We start from the raw sequence: 22,727 nt of genomic DNA on the forward strand, positions 1-22,727 counted from the left end.
TTTTCAGGTCGATTTGTTGTACATCGTCCTCTGGGTTTGAGGAAAATGGTTCCTGTGAGGTCGAATCGACCCCTCACGTTCAGGTGGAGGACGAGACACGAAGTCCGAAGGTCTGTGGTGGTGGAAAGGACACTGAAGGTGTTCCGTGGAATGTAAGGTTCCCCGGTGAAGGTAAGTTTACACCTCAAACTTGTACACCTGTTATTACCTCCGTACACCTGTGATTACCTCCGTACACCTGTGATTACCTCCGTACACCTGTTATTACCTCCGTACACCTGTGATTACCTCCGTACACCTGTGATTACCTTCGTACACCTGTTACTACCTCCGTACACCTGTGATTACCTCCGTACACCTGTTACTACCTCCGTACACCTGTTACTGCCTCCGTACACCTGTTACTGCCTCCGTACACCTGTTACTGCCTCCGTACACCTGTTACTGCCTCCGTACACCTGTTACGACCTCCTGTTCACCTGTTACTACCTCCGTACACCTGTTACTCCCTCCTGTTCACCTGTTACTACCTCCGTACACCTGTTACTACCTCCGTACACCTGTTACTACCTCCGTACACCTGTTACTACCTCCGTACACCTGTTACTACCTCCTGTTCACCTGTTACTACCTCCGTACACCTGTTACGACCTCCTGTTCACCTGTTACTACCTCCGTACACCTGTTACTACCTCCGTACACCTGTTATTACCTCCGTACACCTGTTATTATCTCCGTACACCTGTTATTACCTCCGTACACCTGTTATTACCTCCGTGCACCTGAGCTGATGTTTTCATCCCTGTTTGTCTGTGAGAACAATATCTCAAAACGTTGTGGACGAGTTCTGGCGAAACTTGGTGGTTCGTTTGTGTTTGTGAGGAGGAAGGATTGATTGGGTTTAGGTTTCGGTTGGGATCCAGATCCACCCTGTCAGTGGATACAAAGGTAAACTGTTCAACCAGGTGGAGGTGTGTGTTCCACCGAGTGTCGTTCTAGTTCTGTTTGTTTGTTTATCCATGTACTGTGTATCCATGTGCTGTGTGTCCATGTACTGTATGTCCATGTACTGTGTATCCATGTACTGTATATCCATGTTCTGTGTATCCATGTACTGTATATCCATGTACCGTGTGTCCATGTACCGTGTATCCATGTACCGTATATCCATGTACTGTATCCATGTACTGTATCCATGTCCTGTATATCCATGTACTGTATTTTCATGCACTGTGTATCCATGTACTGTATATCCATGTACTGTATTTTCATGCACTGTGTATCCATGTACTGTATCCATGTACTGTATCCATGTACTGTATCCATGTCCTGTATATCCATGTACTGTATCCATGTACTGTATCCATGTACTGTATCCATGTACTGTATCCATGTCCTGTATATCCATGTACTGTATGTCCATGCACTGTATACACAAACAAAGCTATCCGTGAAGCCTCGGTATCTGTGTTTTAATTACGTCCAGTCCTGTTTGAACACAAGTTACACCCTCGCCATGTCTAATAAATCCGTGTTCATGGAATGTACCTTTTAGACCTTTGAACACCATTTATGACTCTTTTAGATGCCGTTAGATATTTACATCCTTTGGACCCCTTATACTCCTTTTATACCTTTACATCCATCCAGACCCAATAGAACCTTTCAGAATCCCTTCACCCTGAAGCTGCCTTTAGACCCCAAAGACTCTTGGACCTTTACATCCCTGAAATCCCTTTTGGCCCTTTCGACCTGAACACCATTTAGACCAATTACACCCTTCAGATATGTTCGAAACGTTGGAGCTTTAAACACTTTAGATCTGTTTAGACATTTATATGCTTCAGAGATGAGACCCTTTTGACCATTTGGACCCTCAGTACGATTGGATCGTGAAGTTGTGACCCTTTAGTTTAGACCAGCGTTTCTCAACCGGGGGCCCGTGCCCCCCCCCCAAGGGGGCCATCGGCCTTCGACCGGGGGACCATGAGCGGACGCCGAAAAACTGCGATTCAGAATGCAGAAGCTTGTAATGTACAATTAAGGCGACGAGTCTCCGGTCATAGTGTCAAAGTAAAAAGGGTAGATGAGTTTAACCACGATTTTAAAAGAGAAGGCGGAGCCCACAGAGCATTCATCGTAAACCAATGTTTACAAAAACGTTAGAATTTTGTTTTTTTCAATTTTTTTCTCAGATGTCGAAGGTTCGAAAATGGAATGACAGCGATGTCAAGTTTGGATTCACGAATGTCAGTCGAGATGGCGTGGACTGCGCGCAATGTCTGCACTGCTCGGTCGTGATGTCAAATGCGTCACAACGTCCTTCCAAACTTTCAAACCATCGCAACAAGATGCATCCCGGAAGGAAGGAAGATAATATCGACGCCCTGTCTGCGAAACGATCACGATATGACCGTGAAGAGACACTTCCCAAATTTGGATTCCGGCCAGAAGAAAAACCTACTCTTCAATCCAGCGACGAAGTGGCACACCGAATTGCGAAGTGCAAGAAGCCGCACACTATTGCTGAGGACCTTATCAAGCCATGTACAGAGAAAATGGTGGAATTGATGATCGGACCAGAGGCGAAAAGAAGATCCAGCAAGTTTCGCTCTCTAATGACGCGATCCGATGACGGATTGACGACATGGCCGCTGATGTGTGCGTCAAGTTTGCTCCGAAATCCAACAAAGCACGCTCCAGGCTCGCCTTCAATTAGACGAGTCTACCGACACCGCCCTGGAGAGCCAGTTGATCGCCTTCGCTCGCTACTAGAGAAAGGGAAAGATGAAGGAAGAGTTCTTGTTCTGCAATACCCTATCAACCACAATGACAGCGGCAGATATCAAAGCTATTGTGGACTCTTTTTTTTTTGAAGCTAATAGACTCGGTTGGCAGAATTTCAAGCACATTTGTACTGATGGTGCCCCAGCGATGGTCGGCGTCAGAGGAGGGTTCGTCACGCTTGTGAAGAACGAATGGCCCCATGTGACGTCCTCCCACTGTTCGCTACACCGATACACTCTTGCGTCAAAGACTCTTCCGCCTCGTTCGCTGGAAGTCATGGATGTCGCGGTCAAAGTGATTAACTTCATTCGTGCGAAGGCCAAAAATCATCGGCTCTTCCAACTCCTGGCCAACGAAATGGGAGCGGAACATGTTGGACTTCTGTTCCACACCAAAGTCCTTTGGCTATCGAGGGGGAAATGCCTCTCTCGGCTGTATGAACTCCGAGTTGAGGTGGAAATCTTCCTGCAAGACAACGAAAACAACCTCCATGTCCACTTCGACAATGAAGAGTTCGTCATGATGCTCGCCTACCTGGCCGATATATTCGGCCGACTCAATGAAATGAACCAGTCCTTGCAAGGCCGTGATGTGACAGTCAGTGACGTTCAAGACAAGCTTGCCGGACTGTCTGCTACAATGGAAGTCTGGCAGGCACGAATCAAGGCCGGGTCCACTGCCTCGTTTCCCTTCTTGGACGAGCACCTGCAGACGCAGAGGATTGAGCTTCCCGTCGGCATCAAAGATTGCATCACTAGACATCTCGACAATCTCTCCGCAGAGTTCAAATCGTATTTGGACGATGCACCGTTGGATGTTCCGTGGCACAAAGACCCGTTTAACGCCAAAATTGAACCTACTGAAGATGAAGCAGAGGAGCTGGCAGAGTTGAAGGTTTCAAAAGCAATGAAGCTGGTCTTCAGTAACAAAGAAGACCTCTCCACCTTCTGGTTGTCTGTTCAGGATGCGTATCCACTACTCAACAAGAAGGCATCCGTAAGTCTCATTCAATTCACCACAACATATCTTTGCGAATCTGGATTTTCTGACCTTGGGACCATTAAAACGAAGTCCAGAAACCGTCTTGACGTTGGGAACGATATTCGCCTTGCTGTGTCCAAGACGGAGCCGGACATAAGAGGCCTCGTCAGACAAGCCCAACAGCAAGTGTCTCATTGATTGTATTGCTTAGAAAAATGTTTACTTTGATTTACCTTTTAAGACTGAGTAAATAAATTTCATAAAACGAAATCTGCATCTTTTATTGAAGGGCAGGGGACCACGAATGTTAAGCGACTCGGTAGGGGGCCATGGGCCATCAAAGGTTGAGAAACGCTGGTTTAGACCATCTAGAACCTTTTCGGCTCACACCACTCAAACATTTGTAGTCTTCTTACAAAACACAGACTGTACTTTTTACACCGTCATGTTCAAACTCTCCCCACCCCACTTGGACTGTATGTAAAACTGAAGGACACATGTGGATGATGAACCTTCGTTAAGGTGAAGTGTTGATCGACCCCTGTTAGTGTCTTAATTACCACCACCATCTCAGTTGGACGGAGGTTATGTTTTTCGCTCCTGTTTGTTTGTCTGTCTCAGTTATTGGTGTGCTGGATATCTTAAATTTGTACCAAACTTTGTGGACACGTTGAGTGTGTGAGAAGGTTGAATTGATTACATCTTGGTGAAGATCAGAATTTTATGAACAGGTGTTGGTGTTCCTTTCACAAGCGGCTCGCTTAACGCTCACCAAAGCCGCTCCTTATCACTTTGTCCATTTGCCATGCGGATTGTCAAGCGGTTTGCAAAACAGTTGATAGGGAAAGGATGACTGGACTCAAAAGCATCACCTGTCCCATCATTGGACGTCGACTTGAGCGCCGTGAGAACCTCCTGTCTGTGCTGCTCTGTTCGAAGGTAGGTTCAGTGTGGAAGAAGGTCCACAGAAAGGATGACAACAGGTGGTTTGACTTTGCCTTCCCCACAATTGTCAGAAGAGAAATTAATATGTTATTCAGGATGTTAGTGAAAACTTTACAAAGGAGGCTATGGGCTCTTTAGGATGCACAAACCAATGTTGGCAAACAGGACAACCAGATTAACATCCCTCCGAGGGACGAGACACATTGAGGCCTCGCCCTACCTGTGATACACCAAGATGATTGTTTATTGTTGGTCGAGATTTACAAAGTTTAAGGATCTTTGATTAACCCTGTTTGTACATTGCAGGATCCTCTTTGTCGAAGACTCTCACACAGACACTTCCAAATCAAGGAAAAGTTTATACCAAGGGGCCGACATGTAAAAGATGTTCCAAACTGGTAAGGGAAAACAACTCTTCCTTGAAGCATTGTTCATATGTGGTGGTTGGAGGAGGGTAGCGGTGGAGGAAGTTAATTTTATGTTATGTCTGTTTTGTCAATTTTGTTCTTCATAATTGGAGGTGAGATGTGGAAGATGGAGATGTCCGTTTTGTGTTGTGTAGTATCGTGTAAACTAGCAATGTGTAGTTATTCAACACAAGTAACCAGACGCGACAAAAGCTCCGCTGTCAGTTTGAAGAGAACACACAACTCTCCACTGGACTCCACTACTCTCGTGGTGATCTTGAACACTGAGGTTCAAGGGAACCATGTGTGCTCTGTTTGACCTCCTGAGAACATGTTGTTGTGGTTGACGAAATTCGCACACCACCATTCAGGTACCTTAGGTGAGATATCTCCATAAGTATATGTGTAGTTAGGCCCAAACCCGTTGTTTAGAGGGAATACATGTCATTCACTCGGGCTGCGACTCTTCAGGATAGCCGTTTTTCTTTTCCTATCTTTATTTTGGACCAGCCGCCATTACTAGCACCACCCACCACGTCTCAACAGTCATCACACAACAACCACCAACCACAACGCCGCTTCACCACAACAGCCACGACCTTTACCGTCACAACTCGCCAACACCAGCATCACCACCAATCTTGCGCCACTTGTGGGCACCGATACTGGACTCGTGCAGGGCGCACACCGAGCAGCGTGTTCAAAAACATCACAGACTTCCCGCAGAAAAACGGATCAAAAACGACTCACGCCCACTTTTGTTCCGTCCTATCGGAGAGCGTGGGCGATTTGGCCCCGCCTCCAAGGCGTTGGAGTGAGGTCGCTATATGCAAATTCATGGATCAAAAAGCATTCACGCCCACTTTTCCTCGGTCCAATGGGGAGCCGGTTAGAGAGGTGAAGGGTCGGAGGCAGAGGGTCAAGGGTGAAAGAGCGAAGCCACGGGGCTTATATAAACGGCTGCGTTTGTCAGTCAAAGGCAGTTGTGCGGAGTTCAAGGGAGTGGTGCGTTGGAACGAGTTGTCGGCGGAGCTGGGAAGAAGAGTCAGAGTTCGGAGGGGAGAAGTCAAGGGTGAAGAGTTGGGACGAGCCAAGAGAGGAGACTGAGAGGGCGAGCAGACGGAGCTGTGGAGAGGGGGCGGCGGCGAAGGCGGACGAGGGGGTGCTCGCGTCGGTGTCGGGAGCTGCGGAGGCGGGAGGCCGACGGCGCGACCAAGGTCGAGGTGGAGACGCTCGTCGCGGGACCCGAGACAGGGTGATATCCTCCATCCCCCGAGCATCAACAACCCCCTCCTGTTTCCCCCCGCGCTGAGATAGTGCGACAAAGGGGCCCCTTTCCCACCCCTACCAGACACTGTCCGCGAGGCCCGCGGAGTTGAGGCACCACCGCCACTTCGCGTCTCATCATCAGACGGGTAGGCCCGACCCGGTCTCGGCCCCAGGCCCGCCTCATCCTTGAGGGTGGTTCTTTTTCTTTTGTTTTGGGTACATGTGTTGTCGGCGCCGTCTGTGAAGTAAAATTGTATAAGTGTTGCCGTGTGCTCGGTAGTCGGATAGATCTGCATTGTTGCATTTGCTTTTTGTGTAATATTGCATTGTCTTCTTCTTTTACATGTGCTTTTGGTGGAATTGTATATGTGTGCTTTCCGTTCATCGCGAAATAAATGTGCTTCATGTTGAACTGTTTTCCCGCATCGCTTCGTCTTTTCCTCTATTGAATCTCCATCTTGCTTCACGTAAAGGGTTGGTCGTGGGCTGAAACGCCCGATAATTAATCGAACCGTCGAGGCCGACAAATAACACCGCTCGGTTATCTCGATAGTACGGAACGGATCGCTTAAAGTGGCCCGTGTCCGAAGTCGACCTGCGGCGAGGTGCGATCGCCCGGTCTACCCTCCGTGTGGGTACTTAGGTAGGTCGAATTTGGCGAGCAACCCTATCCCACGCGGGGGCCGATTGGCACGATCGTGGTGAGACCGAAAGGTCCACCTGTGACTAGTTCCCGGCGTTAGTCCGAGAGGGTCACGACTGGATTGTCCGTCCGGTGGGCGACGTGCCGCGATTCGAGTTACGTGGCCGTCAGCACGCCGGCGGGCGCGAATCCGCAACAATATTGACCCAAAGCTGCCGATTGCTCAGACATACAGGCTTGACCTTGATCTCTGCTCCCTTTGTTTGTATTTGAATCATGTTAAATTTGTGATGCGTTAACCTCCTGCAGGACAAATGCATTTTACAAAATAAGAAACTCCGAGAGGAACTCGATTTACTGAAGTCCTCGATGGAAAGATGGCGAAAGTCGACACGAGAAGGTAATTTGTTTTGAGAATTATTGATTATATTTCTTTGATTTCTGTCACAGAAAGTTTCATGATCAACTTGTCTTGTAAATTCTTTATCTCTTTAGAACTGAGGGCTGAGCTGGAATACAATGGAGCGATGCAAAAGCTTCCTTTTCAGGTACGAGTTTCACTTCTATCAAACAAGATAAAAACACTCATATTAAACAAGAGTGTGTTAACACAAGGATAAAAACACTCCTTCCACACAAGAGTGTGTTAACACAATGATAAAAACACTCGTATCAAACAAGGGTGTGTTAAAACAAGGATAAAAACACTCATTCCAAAAAAGAGTGTGTTAACACAAGGATAAAAACACTCGTATCAAACAAGGGTGTGTTAAAACAAGGATAAAAACACTCCTTCCACACAAGAGTGTGTTAACACAATGATAAAAACACTCGTATCAAACAAGGGTGTGTTAAAACAAGGATAAAAACACTCCTTCCACACAAGAGTGTGTTAACACAATGATAAAAACACTCGTATCAAACAAGAGTGTGTTAACACAATGATAAAAACACTCGTATCAAACAAGGGTGTGTTAAAACAAGGATAAAAACACTCATTCCAAAAAAGAGTGTGTTAACACAAGGATAAAAACACTCATTCCACACAAGAGTGTGTTAACACAATGATAAAAACACTCGTATCAAACAAGGGTGTGTTAACACAAGGATAAAAACACTCATATTAAACAAGAGTGTGTTAACACAAGGATAAAAACACTCATTCCAAACAAGGGTGTGTTAACACAAGGATAAAAACACTCCTTCCACACAAGAGTGTGTTAACACAAGGATAAAAACACTCGTATTAAACAAGGGTGTGTTAACACAAGGATAAAAACACTCATTCCAAACAAGAGTGTGTTAACACAAGGATAAAAACACTCATATCAAACAAGAGTGTGTTAACACAAGGATAAAAACACTCGTATCAAACAAGTGTGTGTTAACACAAGGATAAAAACACTCGTATCAAACAAGAGTGTGTTAACACAAGGATAAAAACACTCGTATCAAACAAGAGTGTGTGTTTTTTATATACGGAGACATGACAGAAGTAAATTGACACCATGATTTTAAAATAATTTATTTATTGATCATTTAATCCATTTTAATACATTCACTAGTATTTTGTAGACTTGCCATTTGCAGATTTCAACGCTTTTACTTTTTCAGACATAGAACGAACGAGTTCTGAAATTTTCTCTTGTGGGGATTTCTGTCCAGGCTTCACACAAACAGGTCAGCCATTCTGCTCATGATGTTTGTTTCCTGGACTTTCTCCACACAGCTCGATCCAATTTGGCCCAAAGGTGTTCAATGGGAATCATGTCAGTCGACTGACTTGGCCATGGAAGTCGCTTGATCCCATTTCTGTCCTGCCATTCTTTGGTCTTTATTCAGAGTGGCATGGAGCTCCGTCTGTTCATGGAAGAGTATTGTTTTTGACCATCTGACCAGTGGAGAATACGGGGAGACGTCCATCCTCAAGGATAGAAATGTACATCGTAGAGTTGGTTTTGCCAACACACTCCACAAGCTCTGACCGACCAGTGCTCCAGATTGCTCCCCACATCATCACTGAAAAACCACCATGTTTGACAGTTGGCTGCAATCGGTTCAAAGAAAACACTTGATTGGGAAGTCTCCAGACCAATACGTGTCCACTGTCAGAAAATTGAGTAAATTGGGACTCACCTGAAAAAATTACAGTTTGCCAAAACTCACGGGTCTGACCGGCCATCTTGTCAGCCCACTTCTTTCTCCTTTGAATGTTGGCCGGTCGAAGAAGAGGTTTTCTCCTGGCTGCTCTCCCATAGTAGCCGAGGTGATGAAGTTACCGCACGGCAGTTCTTGAGCTAAACTGACCTCCTCTGCAACATCTGCTTTGCAATGGTGAGTTTTCACAACGGACCGCTTGACGGCTCGAAGACACCTTTCTGAGTCCCAGGTCGACGAGAACAGGAAGCTGTGGATCCCTTGCCTTCTCTGGTGAATTGCACAATCACCCGATTGAGCGTAGAAAGCGGAATGCCAAGGTTCTGAGCTATTTGACGCCGGCTGACTCCACCTTCCGATGGGCCAACAATTCGTCCTCTTTGAAAATCGGAAAGTTTGTGTGCTCCCTGGTTGCGAGGCATGGTTAATTGTCTTACAAGACCCAGGAACTCGTTTCTGCAAAGAAATCCTCGAATATGAGTAAAAATCACTGAGTAAAAGTACGTGATACAGATTAAATGAAGAAATTTAAGGTGTCAATTTACTTCTGTCATATCTCTGTATGTATAATTTAACTCTCATATGAGCCTCAATAATGTATCCCAAAAAATTTAATCTTTTTATTCACATCCTGCTGATTTTATTTATGATTCCAATTTATATTTGATGTACAATGGAGCTGGTGATCTCTTTTTATGTTAATTTTACATGAGAACACCTGTACCTGCCTTTTGATCTCAGACAGTTCATGCTTTTTGTTCTCCACTTATTTGAACCTTCTTGAGCCTGGCTCCCCTGCTGAGTTTTCCTTCTTTCTTTCATTCATCCCACTCACCCTGGTTTCCCCCTTTTCTCATGATTACCTCATCTCTCTTTCCACCTTGTGATGTGCTCATTCACCTTTTCTCTCCTCCTTCTCTTGCTTTCTGCTCTCCTCACTCTCCTTCAGTGTCTATCCTGCCTTGTGGTCACGTTACTTTGCAATGCAAATCGTTTACATTCCTTGTCATGTCCCTTTCTTGGTATGTCCAGGTGACAGGTCGTTTCAGGAACATTCTTCTGTCATGTTCATGTGTTACATGTATAATGGAGATGGTTTATCCTGTTTGGCTTGTGCTGATCAAGTCCGTTTGGTCCTTGTTATCGTGCCCCTTTTATCTGCATGTTAATTAGTACGTTATTTAATTACAGTATATTACAATGTACTATTGTACAACCATTTCTGTCTTTTGAATGTTTGTTTCATTGAATATTATAACTACTACTACGACTACGTGGTTATGGTCTGCAGGATCTCCAGGGTCTACAATGGATGAAAAAGAATGTCCTCACACCCCCCACTCCAAACCTAACGTTCCGTCCTCCCTCCCTCTTAATTTAATGTTCTTTACTGAAAGACGGTATTACTGACATTGACGTTAAAATTTACTCAACAGGTAAATTATATTATGATGAAGATCAAATTTAATGAAGAGGTGAACATTGAATGATGAAAAATCATTTTTACGTCTCCACCAGACGAAGTCGTTTCGGATCTATCCCGACATGTTTCCGGGTTGTCCGTCTGTCAGTGATAAGATTTTGTTTCTCCAATAACTTAAGAACGTCTGAAGGGATCAAAGTCAAACTTTGTACAAGTATTATAATGATGTCATAATGTGGGTGGAGGGATAACGGTCGAAGAGTGTCGTTCTAGTTTATTTATTATCTCACCTGGAACATACCTCCAGGGAGATTTTGGGATGGCGTGTCGTCCGTCCGTCCATAAACACTTTAGCGTCTTCTCTGAAACTACACACACAATTTTGATGAAACTTGACCACAACCTTCATCACCCATGATGTTTAAAGCTTGTTCATGACATCAAAAAATTGTGGTCTGAGGGGGTTCATGGAGGAAGGGGGTGAGTGAGCACCCAGGGGTATTACCCCTATTTTTTAGATTATCTGTAATTTATATTCCAGATAATGTATTGTAATCATACCGGGTGTAGTGGCGTGCGCCTGTAATCCGGCTCCTCGGAGGCTTGGGTTGGAGGATCGCTTGAGGACGGGAGCTCTGCACTGAGCCGCGCTATGAGAGGGTGTAGGGCAGCCCGGAATCATGGCGAAACCCAATCCTTATCCCTGTGTCGTAAGAGGCGACCAGGGTTGTGTCAGGAAGGGCATCCGGCGTAAAACCTGTGCCAAATCGGTGTGCGGATCATAACGGATGATCCGCTGTGGCGACCCCTAACGGGAGCAGCCGAAAAAAGAACACATAATGTATTGTAATTGCGCACCGTCCGTTCGTCCATCAGTTCTACTTTTTCACTTCTCCGGCCAAACTGCTGGTCCGATCCGGCTGAAATTTGCCAACAATGTTCCTCTCGTGACTGATAACAGGAATTGCAAAGCTTGTTCCGGTCACATGACATAAGTATGTCACATAAATCTGTCCAAATGGCCGACTTAGTAAATTTCTTCAAAAATCTTCTTCTCCAGACCCACCAGTCATAATGCCACCTAATTTTGGTGACAACATGAGGTCAAGGTCGGGATGTTAAATTAGCAAAGTCATCACGTGACCGGAAGTGTGTCAAAATAGCCGACTTTGTCAATTTTTGGGAAAATTGCATTAATTCGTTTAAATATCTTCTTCTCCAGACCCACCAGTCAGAATGTTACCAAGTTTGGGTAACATCAGGCCAGGGCCCAGATCAGCAACAGGTCCTGTGGTCCTATTATTAATTCACAATCTCGTGAGATGAAGGAATCTGGGTCATGGGATAGTCATGAGATGGACATTCAAACATAGATTACATTTTAAGTTAATTAATTATCTCTCCTCCTGGATGGAAAATCAGGGCTGTGTTAATTTTTCCGTATCGGTGTCACGAACCATCATGCCGAGTTTTAAAATGATCTGTTGAGCCACTTCGGAATCGTCGTGGGTGGGGGGTAATGAAAAATTGTTTCTGGAGCCTTCACCTGACTGCCTGAAGGACATCATTGTTGCTTCAACAACTCATCTTCACTCTGTTGTAGATGAGCTAAATAAACTAATGGCAAATAAGAGTGTGTTAATACAAGGATAACAAGTGAAATCCTTCAATACAGCGCGTATGGTGAAGCAAATGAGTACACTAATGTTAAAATATGCAATTTATGCTTTTTCAGTTGAAAGACAATTAAAAAGCGTACTTAATATTTGAAATGTAAAAATCTTGTTATTATTGTGATAAGCACCTTTATATATAAGAGAAGGAATGAAATCGTTCGATACAGCGTGGCAGGGGGCCGCAAAAGAATGATAGCAGAAGAAGAACTTAGCTTTCAGCATTCGGCGATCGGCGTGAAATGCTATGGTGGGCGGAAATGACGTCTTTCGGCACGAAATGTGATGGTGGGCGGAAATGATATCTTTCGTTCGTTCGTACATGAGGGGCGCGTTTCTTCGTTTTTTTTTCCGTCAAGCAATAAATTAAATGGTTTTCACATATATAACACATTGGTTTCACAAATTTCCATTGAGATACTCGGGTATTTCCGTCTAGGTTACGCACTGCCATCTACCGGACGGCCGTCATTGGCTGTCTTGAGGCACGTGGGGGGGGGGGGACACCGGAGACGTGGGAGACGTGGTAGACGCCGGCGGGGACATTTCAAACTCGGTGCAATTGTATACAGCGCACGCGCTGTAAAAATACACCAATTTGAGGAATTGAGAGGTGTATGAGCGAAGGTCGGTATGATCCCCATTTAATGAGGATGTACTGTGTATAATTGGTCCAGTCTTGATCACTGCCTCAACTTGTTTTGTTTCCAGCCTAGTTCATCCTCTTTTACAGACAAATTCCCCTTCATCTCGTGTGAACTTTCTGGAAAATGAGGTAAACAGTCTCCAAGTGGTCGTCGAGATGCGAACCAAGCAACTGCACGATGCTGAGACGATGGTGCAGAACCTGCAGAAAGAGGTAAATGATGTGATGATCATCCTTTTTAGCAGCATCGCGCGTAGCGAACGCTGCTCATAGAGAGCTCGGCATTGTTGTTGTTGTTGTTCTTCTTCTTCTTCTTCTTCTTCTTCTTCTTCTTCTTCTTCTTCTTCTTCTTCTTCTTCTTCTTCTTACAAAACCTTAATCTCGAGGACTCGGCTCTTGTATATACGAGATCCGGATCTCCTTAAATAATGAGCACATGTACACATCGTCACATAGACGGTGCCTTTTGAGAGCGTCTATCATGAACTTTTAAATATATTCGGATATTTGCTTTAAAGTTTCGAAAAGTTCACGTTACTATTTAAAGATTATTCCATTTATCGTATTGTAATTTCGTAAATACATTCTTTATTTTGTAAATACACGATATATCGTAAATACGTAAAGACATTATGACGCGTTTCGCTATTGGCTTAATCAAGGCCCGTGACGAAATATCGGAAGTTGTTGTTGTTGTTGTTTATTTTTTAAAAAATGTAATTTTTTTTTTTTTTTTTAGCCGACAAAATCTTTAGGACGCTGCTCTTGGACACATTTGTCCTTGTTCCTTTAAAGAGGAGAATCATGTATTTTGGAAGCATGTGTGATTGAGGGTTAATGTGTGTTTTATTGAGGTTTAATTCAATATATTTATATAATTTGTGATAAACTGTGTGCTGTTTGCAGCTGGAAAACAAACATATGATGGAGATTAAAATGCAGGTGTTGCAGCAGAATTACGAGAATGCACGGGCTCGCTTGAACAGGAGCGAGACGAAGGTCAAAGAACTTTCATTTCAATGTCTTTCACTAAGATTTCTGAGCAACAATCATATTTTCAATCACATTGATATTTATGTTCATGATAAAACAACATACTTTCGTTTAAGAACACTATCACAACCAATATTGTTAAAAAGTAGCATTTTATATAAACATATTTATGTTTATATAGCATAAGTAGCATTTAAAATTACTTTTCTGGGAAAATATCATATTGTTGTGGGCCGGGGGTCAGGTGAGAAGACCACTGGGGGGAAAGCTATCTCGGCTCCCACCAAACTCCCCGGAATTGTAGGCCATCGCACACGGATAATTCCGTGACGCGGCGGGTCGCTTAACCGACTATAGACGCCAATAACTCAACCACGTGACTTGGGGTCCTGCGTCTAGTTAATCCGGTTCCCTAAAAATAACCACGTGATTTAATTACCGGGCAACACGCCCTCAGTACACTTTGTCCGAACCGGTCACTCCACCGGACCGGATCACTTTACCGGATCGGATGCAGCTGAGCGACACTGCCATGGACGTACCGGCTGAAAGGAACGGATTGTTGGGAATAAAGTCCCGGCTAATCTAGGACTCAGACCATGCTGGATCAATGAAGGAAAAGCCAAAAACGAGTAGAGAACATTTATAATAATAATTTATTTTCAATGGGGTGAGTGAAAGTATGTGGTTCAGGGAATAGTTTTATTGGGGTGTGTTGTGCAGAGACAGGGAAGAAAGGTGTGGTGCGGCAATAACAAGCAACTTATGAAAGTGGACGCAGAGCAGACCGAACCCGAAAATAATAATATCAATCTTGTGCAGACTTACTTGTATAGACAGGTGCCAGGACACGCACACACACATAGAAACAGAAAACCCGATGAAGGGGAAGTGAAGCAAGACAGGAGAGGAGTTGAGGCTCGGTCTCTCGGTACCTTTGTATAATTGATACACGGTACCCCCCTGATAGCTGGCACGTCGCCTCTTGCTTCGGGCAGCTCGCGTCGAGACCGTGGGCATGAAGAAGGGGCTTGAGTTGGGAGGGTGGAGTTCAGAGCGAGTGTGCGGAGTGGTAGGTGGAACCGGGTGGGTGGGTGGAGTCAGCGTCATGTGTGTGGAGAAGAGGAGGAGTCCAGCGATGACGACAGAAGGAGTCGTCGAGGTGATGACGTACGGAGTCGAAGAACAGCTTCAGCAGGAGGCAAGGCGAGAGAGAGAGAGAGAGAGAGAGAGAGAGAGAGAGAGAGAGAGAGAGAGAGAGAGAGAGAGAGAGAGAGAGAGAGAGAGAGAGAGAGAGAGAGAGAGAGAGAGAGAGAGAGAGAGAGATAGAGAGGCTGAGAGAGGCTCTGACCTTCATCGGCCCCATGGCGTGGGGCCACCACAAAGTATTGCGTCGTCACCTGAATTGGGCGCTCTGACTGGCCCCGACCCCCTGCACAGCCCGGCCGCGATGGCCGGAAACAGCAACATTCCATTTCCGGCAAGATAACCCCACGCCGTAAAAATGTCTTGCTCCGACCTCACGACATGATACGAATCGCCCACACCGAACTCCGTGCCATGAATCGCCCTGCAAGAACCCCCAGGCCATGCCCTGACGCCGCCCAGGCGCCACCGACCAGCGCTGGCCAACGCGCCCGCTCCGTGTGCGCCACGTGGCCCGAGCTGCACAATATGCTTCCGCCCGATCACAGCCCCGCTAGCCGCAGAGGCGAGAAGATGCTCGCCGTCCGCGGCCGCCAGCGAGGACCAAAGGTACGATGTTATGGCGAACCCATGCACAGACAGTAAGATGTGTCCATTTGTGCCCTGCTCTGTACGATAAAGTCGCGGGTGGCGCACGGATCTGCCTTCGAGCAAATTCCGTACAGTGCGCATAGATCTGCCATTACGCACGTGGCCAGCGCTCGTGTTTGCCCGATTTTGCTACCGTGTGCGTGGGGTGAAACCCGATCGATATAATTAGTCCAGAAATGGGTTGAAAGGAACGCGCCACTTGCGCCTTGCACACTCGCATCCCGCCAAATGTGGCGTGGTTGTCATTTTAATATTGTCGGCCTCGACTGAGGGATCGCTTGAGGACGGGAGCTCTGTGGTGTCGATGCTCATGTGGTGTTTGAGTGCCCCTTTCTCAGGTGCTGTTTCTTCCGTCTCCTCGGTACGTGTTCCGTGCAGCGCGGGCGTCGTGTTGAGTGTGCTTTCTATGGAGGGGTGTCCAGCGTAATGCCTGCTTGGCCTTTGCTGAGGACCCATCTCACAGCGAAGGGTGTACGTGGCTCAGATTTCCCTCAGGAATAATCAGAAAAGAAGAGTAGGAATGAAGTGAGAAATGAGATGAAGAAGGAATGATATAAGCAAACCGAGCTATGAGATCCTCGCAATGCAAGCCCCTGTTGTCCCGCTAGACAAAAGGGAAGGGACTATCGATATATTAATGGAATAACTGTCTTGGGACCACTTTATGTTGGATGCGTGCGGTTCCGAGAACCGCAACAATATCATGAAGGTTTTCTTTTGCCATGGAACTGGTACACAATGGACGACTCTTTGAAAAAGAGAAACGGGAATGTCTCACTTCGACCAACAACTGCAAGCAAATGGGACGCCCTGCTTAATGTCCCTCCAAAGGATGACACACTCTTTGGTGCAAAACCTCAGGATGATTGTTTATTGGTTGTTTGTTTTTTCTTGTTTGCAGCAATTCTAAAAAGTACTTGAAGGAGGATGAGGGCATGCACAAGTCATGCACCTGTTCCAAGGCTGATCACCATCGCAGGACAACTCACCATTCATCAGTGTAAGTGTTCATTATTTTTTTATATATCACACCTGGAATCAGACTTAAGTTATCATCTCCCTGCTCCACATTGAAGTGCAGTGGTGGGGGTGCGGAGGGAGCAAGGGGGGGGGGGGAGATTGACTCTGAGTCACTCCAAATGATACCTGTGCCCTTCATCCTCCGTTTTCAAAATTAATCTTGTCTCTTTGGATAACTTTGTTCACTTTTCCCAATCTCCTTAAAGCACCCCTTATCTCGCATCACCTTTCGATAGGAACATGCAAATGGAAATACAGACACGATGTTGTGAAACAAATTAACATTTCATTGGAAGAACAGCAAATACAACCCGTCACTTTACCGACGAGTTTATTAAGAGGGGTGTGAGAGATGGAGAGGTGTGGGGGAGAGTTAAATGGAGGGGGGGTGGGATGAGGAGGAGTGGAAGTACAGGGGGTGAAATTCCTGCAAATGTAACAACCAGTTTCATGTCAATCCGGAGACGGCACACACATTGATGAATCACTCTGCCTGTGAAACACCGGGATGACAGTTTGTCACCGAGTTGGAATTTGAACCCAGGTGAGACAGCGAAGAGAGAGAGAGAGTTCTCTCCTCCCTCAAAAACTCGCAGTTCACTTGTCCCATTATTCATTCATTCTAATCCTTTGATTTATTTTCCCTTCCGACCTCTGGGGATGTTCCCACGGAGAACCGAGCCACGGTATCGCTGTGGAAGTTTGGAGAGAACGAAGCTTGCACAGCGTTCTCCAAGTGGCTCAAGCACTCAAGCAAGCACTCCAACAAAATGGTGGAAAAGGTACGTCTGGATTGGCAAGCGACAGCAAGCTGATCGATTATCCACAAAAAGGGAGTTTAAATTAATCCAAACACCCAATTTTCCTTCATGTACTCAGTTTGGGTTCCCTTTGAATGGATGCAAAGCTTCAGGCTTCATGCTTTTGGAGTTCTGGAGGTGATACACACACACACACACACACACACACACACACACACACACACACACACACACACACACACACACACACACACACACACACACACACACACACAAAACTTTGTCATGAGCCATCACAGGGACGGTGGCTGCAACCTCCAAAAGTGTCGGAACAATTGTCTGAGTAGTTCGGGCTGTTGGGGAGCGGACAGACAAACAAATGAAAAATCATTCAAAGAGCTACATTTGGAAAATAGAACAAGGTAGGAGTGAATATTGACTATCAACAAGTCAGACTCACTTGTTATTCAGATGGGTCTACGTTCAGAAAGGAGCACACAGGCAGAGGAGATTATTCCAGCGATGTGTTTTCACATCACTCCCAGGAGAGGATTTATCATCAGAAACCACCTGGTGAAATTGACATCCTTACTGGACTTCATGGACCAGTGTTTGTTTGTCACGCTCCTCCTTCTCCAGTCCTGAGATGATTACATTCAGACTTGCTACATATGATCAGCATGACACCAATTTATGCATCGGGGTGTTTTTATCTTTGCGGGTGGTCTGGGGGGAGTGGGGAGGGAGAGAGGAATCATATTCTCGATATGAATGTGTATCATGTCACGCTGACTCCCGGTGGAGGAGGGAATTACAAGTCTCCACCATTGACAGTACAGTTTTCCCGTCCCCACATTTTCCAGGGAAGTGAGAGGTCTTGAATTACAAGTCGTGGTTATGTTTTTACTTCATGCACGTAACCTGGTTGTTGTTTTTTTATGCCAAAATAAAGGTGTGTGTCAGAAGATCGTGCTGCTTGCTTGGCACAAGATCACCTGTAGGGCAGGTACTCTGCTAGTTCAAATAACAAACTTATCAATGGTGCACCTGCAGTGGTTACATCTTGAATTATAATTATTCAGTGACATTAAGGGTGTTTGATTAACCCTGTTGATATGTTGTCGGTTCCTGTGTGGAGCAGCCTTTGATTTCGATACTCATTGGAGAAAACACAAGAAACGTTTCTGATGAAAAGCCATCATGTGACACTTGCTCCGAACTGATGAGGGAAAACAACTCTTCCTCGAGGAGTTATTGGTTTGTGAAGGTGGTAAGAGGGGAGAGGTGGAAGAAGTTAATTGTCTGTCTTGTCTGGTTGTTCACTTCTTTTTTTTTAATCCTGTTGTTTATTGTTGGAGATGAGCTGTGGAAAATGGAGATGTCCATTTTGCATTTGTGTCGAATAACTGGGAATGTGAAGTTATTCATTCCCAATAACCAAACATGAGGAGAACTCCACACCCACAACTCTTTACTCGACTCCACTCACTCAGAAGATGATTGTGAGTGCTGAGGTTCGAGGAAACCTGGCAGAAACTTTTGACATGCCAAAAATGTTCATGGAGAGTCGATGGTTTTAATGCTGCAAAGAATAATGTCAAATTGTTTATAAAGTTCTTAAACCTTGATTCAGCGATTCAACGTTATCGTGGTTTTTCACAGAATGGCTGAGGACATCAACAGGGAGACCAAGACATCTTACATGAACCTGCAAGACTGGAGAACATACCTGGTTTGGAAGAAAGCATGAGGAATCGATAGGGAGCAATTTTTAAGGGCTGGAGGGAAGGGTACGAGAACCAATACGAGAGAATAGAGGTGGAAAGGAATGAAGAACTTAGAATTGGGGATGGTAACGAGATATGGGATTATATTGGAATGTGTGCTACCTGGTCAGGTGGGGAGGATGGACAAATGAGAGGGCACGAACTGGGACAAAAGTGAGGCAATGGATCTGAGGACTCGACCTCCTGTTGAGTGATAATTTGACCGATATTAACTTTCCTTGACCACCACCTGAGCACACATTGGCTCAAAGTTGCATATGGCTCAGCAATGCAGGCGAGACCGTGGATCTCTGCAGCTTTTGTTTATATTCCAATTGTGTTCACCTCCCACAGAATGAATGCATTTCTGAAAATGCAAAACTCCAAGGTGAAGGCTATTTTCTCAAGTCCTCAATGAAGGAATAGTGAGAGACTGCATGAGAAGGTACAGTCATTTGTTTTCAGAATTATTAATTTTATTTGTTTGATTTCTCTCATGGAAAGTTTTATGATGAAATGTATTTTAATTCCTTACCATAACTCCTGGTTTTTCCTTGTACATGTGAGCATCAGAATCACGTACTGTGTTGGGATAGATATGCGTTATGTCGGTAATCGATGGATGTGTCTCCCAACCCACGTCATTTCTCCTCCCACTGTTCTGGTGTGATCTTCGGTTAATGTTCTTTTCAACAAATCCATCCACTGTTCTTTCTGGGGATCCAACAGCCTTTGAAGATGGTTTCTGTTTCCTATAAACCAAAGGGTGTCATATAATTTGTGCTTCGAAATCAGTGAACAACCAAAGTTGTCTGGGTCTTTTTAGAACACCCTAAATGTCCATGACTGTTGATTGTTTGAGGGCCCAAAGTGAGATATTTGAAGACTTTCTGTGTGTTCGCTTGTTCTGTTTCGGGATGTGCATGGGTAAGAGGAGATTATTGTTGATTTTTGTGCTTTTGAATCACACAACTTCAAAACAAATGTACTCACCTGGTCACTTTTATTTGTGTGCGTGGTTCTTTGTGGTTGTGTGCCAATAAGAGGAACAATCGGCATCAGTGGGTCATGCTTTTGAAATTGTAAAGTATCACACGCCAGATCTCGCTCAGTACAAACCAATCAGATTTGGAGTGTGGTGTGAAGCATGACTCCTGATCCGCTTCATTTTCCCATTGCAAAGGGAACACGGTACGTTGGACCGAGACCCTTTCTTGGAACATCAAACTCGGTTGGCAGTTGTGTCCATTGTTTGGAAGCCCACGAGACTCAGTCATGAATGGACCCGTGGTGTGGCTTCACCCCTGTCGACCAGAATGGGAGTTGAACTTCGGTTCAGGACCAAGGCCGGTGACCAACACAACAATATTGTATCACATCGACTTCGGGCTGAAATATGGGGACTTTGTTTGTGTTCAAAAATAGAACGGAACTCGGTCGAGTGCATTCCTCCACCAGGCTAAATAGTTTACATTTCTTATCCCACTATTTTTGTATCACGGATCTGGATCCGGACCTCCAAAATCCAAGTCTTGTTCTTGTCATTGAACCAACTCTTCTCCCAGATTTTGTCCAAGTCTGTTCCCAACTTTTTGAGATGATATGCTGTGGATCGTTTTAAATCTATCAGTCAATGGTGAAAAATCACTTTTAAAATTCAACAATTATCGGATCCAGATCTTCACCAAAATCTATTCACTTCATTCAAATCCATCCACAACCTTTTGAGATATCCTGTTCATGGGTAAACAAACAGCTAAACAGACAAATGGGGGTGAACACACAACCTCCTCCAACCTTTGTTGTCAGAGATAACAATTATATTTGGAAGCCTTCATGATGTTTTATCAGCAAATCAAATGGTTGGAAAGGGAGGAAAACGTGGCAAATGTGTCCATTTAATTGCAGTAACCTGCTCCTGATATCCTTCACTGACTGAAAGGCCAACATCGGGTCCAAGTATCATTGTGGTTCAAACGCCCTCTTGGTATCAAAGTATAAAAGTGAGTTAGCATGAACCCATTTCCATCATCGTTGATTAATGCCAAATGGATCAACTGGGAAAGTGTATTGATTGTAAAGTTTTGTAAAACTAAATTTGAAAGGTTATGGTATGAAATGAAAATGTATCAAAAAATAATCACTAATTTCCATTCTTTGATTGAAACAGTAATAGACTTGTACTCATTCGATGTTGTTAATCCTGCAGGAAACTGTCTTCTGAGAGAGATTTTTCTCAGTCCCTCTCAAGAGACAAAATGGAAGAAAAACTTGTTCAGGAGATTCTCCAGCATACATCTTTCCACCAAACGTGATGAATGAAGAAAAAGCTTGTGTTCATTTTTACTTTCCCCTGAAAGCTCATTACAATAATTTCCTTTCTCCTTGGTTGATGGACTTTCAATATTCGGCATTTGTTTTCAATAAAACTGCTTTGATGCATTTGTGAATGTCCCAGACAACAGTGATTAAGCTTGTGTTGGGCCAATCCCTGTGAACAAACTAAAATAAAATCTGTAATGATCAATGTCTGTGTGTCCGATCGTCCGTCTCCTCCATAACTCCAAAACCATGAAACATGGCAGCCACAAACTTTGTATGCATATTCAAGGCACTCCAAGGTGGTGCATGAATGAAATCTGGGGGTTGGAGTAAATTCAAACACCCCTTTTGAAGATAATTTAGGGCGTGCTGATCACAAAAAAACAAAATGAGCCTTCCCAAGATGGTGGCATGCCATCTTGTTCAGCCCTCCAGAGTCTGAAGGCATTATTTACTTTTGTCCTCAACAATTCCTTGACTTGAAACAGGCAACAACAGTTTCTTAATGATAAAGTTCCTCACTTCTGTCATAGAATGCTGAGTTAATTCTCATACCTCCGTGGCTTTATTTAATTTCCGCACATTCCATAACCTCGAGAATGTCAAAATCTTCGCCGAATTTCAAAATTTAAACTTCTTTATTGACTTCAGCAGGAGTTCCGACTGCTAACAAGTGTTCACATGTCCAATTTGTACATCGCTTGACATTCCGGGCGTCAACGTGTGCATGGTGTTTATATAACCAATCGGCAATGGCTTGCCAAGCCAGCCATTCCTTCACCGTTTCGTTGGAATGCTTGCTTGAGTGCTTAAACCATGTGGCGAGCACTCTGCAATACTCGCACTGTCACTGAATATATCGATCGACTTGAACAAAGTTCAGGGCCCACTCGCCTGCATTTGATCGTGCGGTGGTTCACTCGCTGAAAATGTGCAATTTTATTTTACATCACGATTCCCCTTTTTGTACGATCTTCTTTCATTCCACAACAAGTCATTTCGGCATCGATTGAAACATGTAGAAAATTAAAATGTTTTGTTTTTAAAAGTTTCTTCAACCATTTTGTTGGAATGCTTGCTTGAGTGGAGTGCTCGTAACATCTCCGGAGTTCAGAAGGCAAAATAAATTTGACGATT

The 22,727-nt window shown here is 44.7% G+C and overlaps 1 protein-coding gene across 1 annotated transcript in view; it reads left to right on the plus strand.

The window, feature by feature from the left end:
* The window catches only part of LOC147034081 (uncharacterized), a 24,702-nt gene extending 2,628 nt beyond the window's left edge, over nt 1-22,074 (plus strand). The window contains exons 2-13 of the mRNA XM_085849320.1: nt 8-171; nt 5,020-5,111; nt 7,342-7,432; nt 7,528-7,580; nt 13,019-13,144; nt 13,838-13,930; nt 16,623-17,523; nt 18,455-18,508; nt 18,644-18,772; nt 19,165-19,292; nt 19,623-19,713; nt 21,478-22,074. Coding sequence (XP_085705446.1) covers nt 8-171; nt 5,020-5,111; nt 7,342-7,432; nt 7,528-7,580; nt 13,019-13,144; nt 13,838-13,930; nt 16,623-16,631 — 628 coding nt within the window. The 3' untranslated portion in view covers nt 16,632-17,523; nt 18,455-18,508; nt 18,644-18,772; ... (1 more) ...; nt 19,623-19,713; nt 21,478-22,074. The remainder of the gene's footprint in view (nt 1-7; nt 172-5,019; nt 5,112-7,341; nt 7,433-7,527; nt 7,581-13,018; nt 13,145-13,837; nt 13,931-16,622; nt 17,524-18,454; nt 18,509-18,643; nt 18,773-19,164; nt 19,293-19,622; nt 19,714-21,477) is intronic.
* The last annotated feature ends 653 nt before the right edge of the window (nt 22,075-22,727 follow it).

This window comes from Eptatretus burgeri, chromosome 1 (assembly GCF_056783735.1).
Source record: "Eptatretus burgeri isolate ZD-2024b chromosome 1, Ebu_testis_v1, whole genome shotgun sequence".
Classification (NCBI taxonomy): Eukaryota; Metazoa; Chordata; class Myxini; order Myxiniformes; family Myxinidae; genus Eptatretus; species Eptatretus burgeri.